The 9,887-nt window shown below is 31.3% G+C and overlaps 3 protein-coding genes across 4 annotated transcripts in view; all 3 read right to left on the minus strand.

Annotated features, from left to right (window-relative positions):
• Window positions 1-1,400: 1,400 nt before the first annotated feature.
• On the minus strand, window positions 1,401-3,054 carry LOC108690091 (acyl-coenzyme A thioesterase 13-like). The gene is made up of 3 exons (XM_018197200.1): window positions 2,768-3,054; window positions 2,438-2,625; window positions 1,401-1,722 (listed from the first exon to the last, which is right to left on the minus strand). Exons 1-3 carry the CDS (start codon window positions 2,846-2,848, stop codon window positions 1,554-1,556), a joined length of 438 nt encoding a protein of 145 aa, XP_018052689.1. The 5' UTR covers window positions 2,849-3,054; the 3' UTR covers window positions 1,401-1,553.
• A 1,215-nt stretch (window positions 3,055-4,269) lies between these two features.
• Window positions 4,270-7,150, minus strand: LOC108690083 (diphosphomevalonate decarboxylase). Of its 2 annotated transcripts, none has more exons than XM_018197192.1 (9): window positions 6,891-7,150; window positions 5,927-5,997; window positions 5,777-5,844; window positions 5,671-5,717; window positions 5,456-5,607; window positions 5,198-5,365; window positions 4,816-5,109; window positions 4,577-4,735; window positions 4,270-4,492 (listed from the first exon to the last, which is right to left on the minus strand). In XM_018197192.1, the coding sequence occupies exons 1-9, from the start codon at window positions 6,943-6,945 to the stop codon at window positions 4,343-4,345; spliced, it is 1,164 nt and encodes a 387-aa protein (XP_018052681.1). In that variant the 5' UTR covers window positions 6,946-7,150; the 3' UTR covers window positions 4,270-4,342. The 2 variants fall into 2 exon arrangements, with proteins under 2 accessions (XP_018052681.1, XP_018052682.1); XM_018197193.1 differs by lacking the exon at window positions 6,891-7,150 and adding an exon at window positions 6,342-6,377.
• A 1,485-nt stretch (window positions 7,151-8,635) lies between these two features.
• LOC108690084 (folliculin) overlaps window positions 8,636-9,887 on the minus strand; it is a 4,940-nt gene continuing 3,688 nt past the window's right edge. The window contains exons 9-12 of the mRNA XM_018197194.1: window positions 9,742-9,870; window positions 9,312-9,641; window positions 8,992-9,226; window positions 8,636-8,777 (exon numbers count right to left, since the gene is read on the minus strand). Of these exons, the coding sequence (XP_018052683.1) occupies window positions 8,636-8,777; window positions 8,992-9,226; window positions 9,312-9,641; window positions 9,742-9,870 (836 nt within the window). The remainder of the gene's footprint in view (window positions 8,778-8,991; window positions 9,227-9,311; window positions 9,642-9,741; window positions 9,871-9,887) is intronic.

Consider the following 9,887-nt stretch of genomic DNA (forward strand, 5'->3'; position numbering starts at 1 on the left):
CTCAACATGAAGATGACATTATTCGTCAAAATCATTTTGGTGCTATGATCATACATACTTTAAGAAATACCTGTGAAAATTGTAATCATTTTAGAGTTGTTGTTTTCAATCATTTGTACCAGTCGATATTAGTGTTTTTGTAAAAATGGAAAAAATCGAATATCAGTACCGTGATTAAATTCTTGCATTTGGAAAGCAATACACCTAAGCAAATTAAAGCCGCTGTTTACGGATTACGGGGACACTGCCTCATTATTTGCCACTGTGAAAAGATGGGTAGCTGAATTTAAACCAGAGTCATACCAGCTTGGCTGATGATGAGTGTTTGGGACGGCCAACAATTATGACTATCACCGATAACATTGAAAAAGTTCACCAAATGGACAATTGAATCAAGGTTAAAGAGATATCAGAGGCTGTATATCGAAAGAATATGTTTATCATACATTGATGATGAATTAGACAGGTGTAAACGAACCGCGTTGGATGCCGCGCTTGCTCACTGTGAACCAAAAACGCATTCGAATGAACATTTCCAAGGCTCTGTTGGAGCGGATTTTTTAATGCGTCGATTAATAACTGTTGATGATGAAACTTGGATCCACTACTTCATTCTTAAGATGAAGGAATAATCAGAACAATGGATTGCGAAGAGTGAACTGTTCGATCCGAAGAAAATGACGAAGATTTCATTGGCCGAAAAGGTGATGCATTGTTTTTTGGGGGGAGGGGGGAGGGGATGGAATTATGTTCATCGATACACAACTTATTAACGGTACTCTTATACAAATAACACACACATCACAATTTATATACTCTTTAATTTGTATATTAGAATATACCACTTTCATACACTTGAAGATCCAAAATAAAGATCGAAACGTTTATGTACTTATTTGTGTTTAAAATAAAATATTATTTGCACCCATCTAGTGCTCATATAAGCTTTTTATACGCATTATAGATTATGTTCATTGACTATCTTGAAAACGATAAACAATAATAAAAGTACTATGCATCATTAATTGACAGACTGAAATTAAAGACAGAAATTGTGAAAAAAACGATCAAAAATCGAATTTGAAGAAGAAAGTGCTGCCTTCAAGATAGCGCATTGTCTCACACTTCAATGGTCGCCATGATAAAAATTAATGAATTTTGGTTCGAATTGACCACCCATGTATTCACCAAATCTGGTCCCCAGGATTTTTTTCTGTTTCCTCAAAGTTTGACTTGGAGGGCAAAGATTTTCATCGAACGAACATGTCATTGCATCCGTAGAACTATATTTTGCAAAGCAAGATGCCAAATATTATTTGAATAGGTTAAAGGGATGGAAGCATTGCTGGGAAGTGTATCGACTTAAAAGGAGACTATGTTGAAAAATAAAACTAAATTTGATAAAAAAATATTTGTTATTTCTATGTTAGATTCAAAACTTTTCAAACAACCCTTGTTATACATTATACATACACATATGTAATTACAGTGTATTCTACTCTTTATTCTATATACATTTATCGACATTTGAATCAAGTTGATAATCTTTAGTTTCATTTCGTAAATGACAATCCAAGATATTTCGTATGTTGCCCACGAGCAACAATATCCTTACCGTCATTCTTTGTGAGCTCTACCGCGAGAAAAACCAAATTCTTTCCAATACGTATAGTTTTAGCATCAATCGTCACTGTTTCACTAGGAAATGCAGCCTTCAAAAACCTATGCCATTATATTAATAATTATTCTGTTGTACAATACAATAGCATATATATATATTTTTTAACTAATAAAAATTATAGTAAGTTATATACAATTATTATATTCAATTTCTCTAATCAACATCTATCTTAGACTGCATATGCGTTTATATTAAAATGTAAAATATCTTAATAATGTAATAACCCAGATAGCAAAGCATGTCTCAGCAAAAGTAAATCTGTCAAGTAAATCTGTGATTGCTTATGATAGCGCAACGTGTCATAGATTCGTCTTCAACAATTTCGAATATACTGACATTTTAGCAACAAGCAGACAACAATGTGTATATGTATTGTCAGCAGTTTAACAGCAAAATAGCTGCGTCAATGTTATCTTGCATTGTCAGCAATATGACATTGCATGATGCTGCATATTATTATGGAAACATAATGGCAATACTATGAATTTTGATGATGACGATTTTAAAGTTGTTGGCAAATTGCTGGCAAATTGCTACTCAATGTTATCATATCATCAAGTTACTAAAAAATGAGGAGACTCAGTTGCTACAATTCTGATAGCAACACTTATAGCATACTTGTTAACATATTGTTAGCATATGTATACTTATTAGCATATTTAGCAAGCAAAGACAGACACATTGCTATCTGAGAATTAAATAATTAAAACACGACAAAATAAAAAATCTAATAAAAATTTCAGATCAAAATCTTACGTCACATGCAGATCTACAGAAACACCAGGAGGAGGATCAGTTTTGTGAGTCATTAATGCATATGTAGATACACAGTCTATAACAGTAGTAGTAAAACCACCATGTAAAAAACCACCAACATTCAAATGTTCCTCAGCCACAGTAAATTGTGCTTTGCACTTTCCATCGCCAGCCGACAACAACTTTACCTATTAGGAAAAAAATATATACTGCATTATGTTAATATTTTTATTTACATATAGTAGCAAATGTGTAACACAAAATAATGAATAGGTTAGATCTAATTATATATTAAAGATTAATAGATTAAATGAAATTTTTTGTACTTACATTTTTCATACATCGACCAAAGCCTTTGCTATTCGCCACTTTCTCCAAAACATTTTTTATAAGTTCTATTTTACACGACATAGTCTTTCCCGTACTCAGAACACGCGCTTACGAATTAGTGCATTAACATACTATAGTTTACGTCATGCATATTATAGAATTTTAGAGATGTAGGCCCGTATTCAGAACGCGCTTACAACGATGTTAGCGCGCTATAATTTACGTTATGCATACTTTTATAGACTTAGAGATAAAAGTTCTGAATACGGTCTAAAAAACGCGTTCTGATTCATAGTGAAATATAATTAAAAATCAATCACGTGTTTTTATCGATAAATTGTTAAAATTTAAGCGATTAAAGTCCGATTGCACCAACGTTACTTTGGCTTTAAGCTTTAAGGCTTAAAATTAACGTGTTTTTATCGATAAACTATTAAAATTTAAGCGATTAAGGTCCGATTGCACCAACGTTACTTTGACTTTAAGCTTTAAGGCTTAAATCTCTCTCTGTTTCTGTTTTTCTTTCGCTTTAAAATGAGGCGGAAAATTTTACGCTGATTCTACAATGAGTCGGTAATCAGTAGCTCTAAGTCTTATCGGTGAACCATGGTTGACTAAACACTTATACGACTAAAGGTCTGAATACAAAAATTGTCGTAACTTACTAATCGTATACTTACTTAGAGACTTAAATTGTAGACGTAAGTAACGCACAAGCTTTTACGTATAACTTACTGCTATGTCTCCAAAAGACGGCAATAAATCGTATGTCATACGCCAAAGCTTATGTGTTACTTACGTCTACAACTTAAGTTTCTAAGTAAGTGCTACGACAATTCTTGTGTTCAGAGGCTGAACTTCACCGATTAAGACTAAGACTTCCGACTCATTGAATCAGCATGAAATCTTGCTTAAAGTCAAAGTAACGTTGGTGCGACCGGGCCTAAGAGTAAGAAACTGATAATATGGTATTAATTTTATGATTAGTTTCATGGATGTGTATATATAATGTATATATAATGTTTAAAATTTTAATAATATTCGATTTTTATTTAAAATTGTGGTTTTTAATGTTATCATCTGAGTTTGATTATTAGTAGAGATGCTGTCAGAGAAAAAATTGTAATTTTTCGACAATAATATATAAGATCCATATTCAGCCCGCTTCAGAAGCTTTTTATTGATAAAATCTTTAAAACTTTTATCTCTGAAATTCTATAAATATGCGTGACATAAAGTATAATATATAGCGTGTTAACATTGTTGTAAATATTTATATAATTAAAAGAAAATCACGAATTTTCGAAATTAAATATATTCACAAAAATTTGCCCAGGACTGATCGCGTCTTTAATAGTATTTCGTCGGTAGTCACAAAAATTTGCTCAAAGCCCAGAGCTGGTCGTTTTAATTATATATTAGTACTTCGATCGTCGGTAATATAATATTATATTAGGATAAAAAAATTGGAGGAAAAAAAAGACACAAAATGACAAAAAAAATCAGAGAAAAAATTATTTATTTAAATATACGTATAGTGATAAATAATAAAAATAATAAAAATATAAAAATCGATCAAGAACAATTAATAGGGTTACCCTGACCATCTAACAAATGATCCTGTGGATTATTGAGATATTTAGGCCCATCTCCTATTTTAGTGTATATCATACATTTAAGTTGTCCTGGTGGATACTTTTGAAACTTTAATTTCTCCAAGAGATCCTATACAAAATAATACGTGTAACAAAAGATATTTCATAAATACACATTTAAATAATGTAGCTACATATATCAATTGGTATATACTTGAGAAGGTTTAATTTCTTCTACAGGTAATCCTCTTCTATATTCAATAGCGTTTTCAAAAGGAGGAAAGAAGTGATCTAAAATGCCTATCACTGCTGGTACATCTTTCTCTAATAAATATAATGTAGCATTTGGCCCAGCATCGTAAGTATAAGCAACCTAACAATGTGTCTCGTCAATAAAATAAAAAGTATCTAGCCATTTTTATGCTATAACTTGTAGAAAAATATTTTATATACCTTTACATCGTTAACTGCATCATTATAGGAATGTACAAGATTCATGATATTGTTAGAAATATTGTTCATATAAATGCATGGAGGATATGTATCTAAACACACAGCATGAAACTGATTAGAATCTTTCATAGTGAGTTCGGCAAAATTTTTGAAATCCTTCTCAACGATTGCTTGTTGCATTTTATTCGCTCGTTCCGGGACTACATGCATTATTCTATGTTGTAGGAGTTGAGATGTTTCTATGCTTCGTTTCATACCTATTGCACTTGGAACTTTTTTTTGTTCATCGCTAATCTGTAGATTTATAAATATCTCTACTATCTCTCTTTATTATCATATCTATCTTTCTTATCAATACATGTAGAAAAATTTCTTTCTTTACCACTAGCACTAAAATTCTCATTTCAGACCAATGAGACGCAGGTACGATTTGCTTTGCTAAACTGTCTGTCCCATTCTTATCTGAACCCATATACCATCTTACAAAACCACCCATAACACTGCGACATGCTGATCCAGAACCAGAACGCGCTATAATACTAATGTCTCCCTACAGAGATGTACAATATTCAGAAAATACATATAACATAATTTTAAAATATATTAAATGTAATTGAACGGAAAAAATAAATTATCATACTTCTATTTTGTAAAGCTTAGCTAATGCTGCCGTAAGACATGCATATCCTGCAGCACTAGAAGCTAAACCAGCAGCGGTTGGAAAATTATTCTTTGAACATATACGAATCTTCCAATCGTTTGTATATCCAGATAATTGTGAACGTTTCCTAACTTAAAAAAAAAAATCTTAGTTTACAGTAAACATTTTTAAGAAATTCCCATGCACTAACTTACTCTCTTTTAAACAATTTTGAAGTCTTGTATTTTTTATATCTTCTTCTCTGAAAATGTCAGTTTATTATATACAGAAAAGAATAATGAAAATAATAATTAAACATACTTTCCATTCAGCCAGATACGATCTTCTTTGAAATCAGAACTGATCATAACAGTAGTTTTTGCATGTAGCTATAAAGAAGATACTATTAATATATCCATATCTCTAATATATTTGCATCTTTTCCTCATACATTTAGAACTTTAAATTTACCTGAGCTGTATCTAAAGTTGCACTTATGGAATCATTAGTTGGTAAAATTAAGGAGTCATCCCTTTTTCCCCCTAAAATCATACAAATCTAAAATGTTAATTTTCACTCAGAAAAACAATAGGATAAGAAAAACGTAAAGATAAAAGATCAAATATTTTCATATTAGTATTGTAACTAAGTTTCTTACTACTTTTTACCGATAGCTATTCAAATTCAAATATATCCATGTAACACGAACTTTGTAGCGCAAATAATGATGTGTTCAAACATTTAAAAACATGTGCGTATATATATATAGAATTAATTGTAGCTTAATAATAATTAACTTATTATTTATTATTTATACTATATTAAATAATGCAATTTTCGAAAGCGAATATCAAAAGTATTTTCTGAATAATTAATTGCGACTTACAACAATATCTTTTTTTTCAAAATGTAAGTTGTGAAGATTTGTTACTTCAAATTTATTAAATAATAAACAATTTACGATTTTATATGTGACAATTATATTGATAAATACACATCAGTAGTAATAGAAATAATTAAATTAATGGCTTCTGCCCTAGAGAAATAAAAAAGCAGTTAATACAGCCAGAACTAATTATAAACTGGAACAATGAATCTAATGCAGTTTAAAGCCGGTCACTGTATACTTCCGAAAATATAAAGATTATGTAATACTCGGACCGAAGCAGATCCGCTTTTGCTGAGAAATCTTTCAAGCAAAGATACACGTCAGCAAAAATTTTAAAACAACAATACGTATATTTATGTGTGAATTGTACATATACATATATGTATGTATATACATACGCGCGCGTATGTGTATGCGTGTGTGTGGTGTGTGTGTGTGTGTGTGTGTGTGTGAAATATAATATCTGTTTTGAAATATAAACAAAAAATCATAATGAAACATTTCAATTTCTCATTGAACAATAAAGCTTTAATTATATATGCATACAATATTTAATAACTGCAATATTAACTGGTGCAATGCAAGTAACAGTAGTATTCATGATTGACGTTGCTGTTTAACTGTGCGACTTCCAAGTTTCTCCAAATCCAATCACTATCGTCACTATCAGCTATTACTAGACTACTGCCGACTCGCTGAGTAGTTTTATATATACAGAAACCCAACATGATGTCCGAGTTTCTAATTGGCAATCTGATATGTATTCTGATTGGATATCCTCTAAGTGAAGCAGCCACATTGTGATCGCAGCTATTTACAGTAGAGACCCTTTAATCAGAGTCGCGATCATAGAGCTTATACCACTGGAAAGGACGTCGAGCTGTGAGCAAGATCTAAAGGATAAAAATATCTTTCTATCCTCTTCTATCCTCTTTTGGCACATGTGTAGAAAGAAGAAAAGTTACTGAGCAGGACAGAAATACATCTTCTGTCTCTCAAATCTTGCTCACACTTTTCTCTCATTGCTTGGATAGGCCATTCCCTCTCCAGTAGTAAGCTCTATGATCGTGACATGAGACGATTTGAATTGACTTTTGAATGTAGAATATGTAGGGGAACCCAGTCACAAAAATTTCGGACCAACAAGCACATAATTTTATTCTTACGATATAAATGGTTATATTTATATGCTGGAAAAAATAAATGCCTATATATTAATAAATATTATCGAACAATTACTTGTTAATAATGAATTTCTTCTTATACATATAGAAATTCAATTTCGATAATCTTGTATTTAATGTATATGTATAAATGAATTGTTCCTTGTTTCTTTTATTGAGCGGAGCCCTTAATACATCCCAATAATTCTGATTGGTCACCACTTTATTATTTTTCGGAGATTCCGTTTTCTGAAATTCCGTCATATCCACACAACTTGCATAGCTGCATAAACATATGCATAAAGAAAATTATCCAATCGCATTTCTCTTACAAAGTTACAGGTAAAATGTGATTGGATAATTTTCTTTATGTTTATGTGACTATGCAAGTTTGTGTAGATATATCCCTCATGAGACAACACCGGAATAGAGTATGCGTTATATAATTTGTGTTCCCCGCTTCATTGACTACATTCAGCGGGAAACAGTGCAATTGCCCATTGCCAATCACAGCTATTTCTGCGTAGGGAGAATAGAATTTAGTTTTCTTTTTTAGGTGCTATGATTGGCTGGGCCCAATTGAACCGTAGGTAATTACCATACACTCCGTTCAGCGGATTTAATAGTCGAGTGAGTGCTCACTGTTATTGGTGTATTATTCTAGATCTAAAATTCTGATTGGATGAGCTAAAAGAATACACCAATAACAGTGAGCACTCACTCAACGCATTCTCTATTCTGCGATTCTATTATGCACTGTGTGATTTCACTCTTAAGCTTAAAAGCGAAGTTTTTATATTTATTTTATATTTAATTTATTAAATAAATTGATTTGTCAAGTTACTCAGTTCTCGCTTTTATTTTTGATTAAATTATAAATAAAAAAAAGATAATCTTGAACACACAGTATGCATTCCTCTCGAGCAAGTGCGAGGAATCAGAGTAATATACATTTGTGTGTGTGCGCGCGCACGCACGCGCGCAACACACACACACACACACACACACACACACACACATATACATACACACACACACACACACACAGAGTCATTATAATAATCTGTAATAAATATTACATCCAACAATATACACGTACAATAAAAATATTAAAAATATTTTTATAAACTATGCTGGGTTAGATGGTAATCCCATAGACCATGCGTCCAGCAACTTTTTATCCTGAGGTCCAGCACCTAAGCTGAGCATAAGTCCAGAGAGATCGCCACGATAGCCTCGTCCACGCATTGCATGAACAACTTTTGCAATACTGCATATAATAACAGAAATATATATTTCATTATTATATTAAATAGTATATGATTTAAGAGAGAAAAAATATATGTTCAAACATAAATAATATATATATATATACATGAATAATTGCATATATGTATATACTTAAGAAAATCATCTCTGATCTCTGTTAAAAATCAATGGAAGTGAAATAAATCAGTATATATAAAAATGACAACAATTCATACTTGGCCCATTCTTCCTGAAGAGTCGCAAAGTGTGCTTTGAGAACAGAGTTTCCAAGTTTTTCATTATCGAGTGATTTTTCAATTTTTGTTAACAGGATCGGAAGTTTTGTTGGTAAAGAACCAGTCCACTTAACTATATGGGATTTTGCATTCTCAAGTTTGTGTTCATTAAGTATTATATCTAATCTACATACAGTTGCACAAGGTAAGGGAACTGCTACTGAAGTATCTACACCTAAAATTTAATGCAATATTGTTATAAAATATTTCTTTTATAAAATATGTATATATAAGTTATGCTTTTTATAATAGTACAGTACCGATAAAGTTACATGTGTCAGGATCCATGTATTCCAATGTTTGTGTATTTACCCGTCGACACGACCTTGGAACAAGACTGCTAAGTCCATACAAAGATTCTAATCTTTGAATCTTTGGGCCTCTTACCAAAACTTGAACACCAGTTAAACAGGAATACAGCAATTGTCTAAATTGATCTTTCCCTAGTATTTGTTTTAGATTTCGTAAAATTACAGCAGTAGATCTTTCCGCAATTTCAGAAAATTCTGGCAAAAGCTCAGAGTCATCCCAGTTAAAATTAAAATTTACTGGCAATTTTGCGTTCAATAAAGTAAAACCTTCTTCAGTTTCTGTAAATTATACTTGATATTATGACTTCCATTAGGAAAAAATTTATTTTAATACCGATTGTTATATTATAGATAGAAGAAAATATTTATAATTGCTAACCAATTTGATGTTCAAAATTATAATTAAGTTCATCATCTAATAAACTCATTGGGAAAATTTCTATAAAATGTCTCGCACCAGCACTGAGGATCCATACTAACCACATGTGAATTCTGAAATATTTATATATTCATATATATATATGT

The sequence above is a fragment of the Atta colombica genome, unplaced genomic scaffold (genome assembly GCF_001594045.1).
Source record: "Atta colombica isolate Treedump-2 unplaced genomic scaffold, Acol1.0 scaffold294, whole genome shotgun sequence".
NCBI classification, from domain to species: Eukaryota; Metazoa; Arthropoda; class Insecta; order Hymenoptera; family Formicidae; genus Atta; species Atta colombica.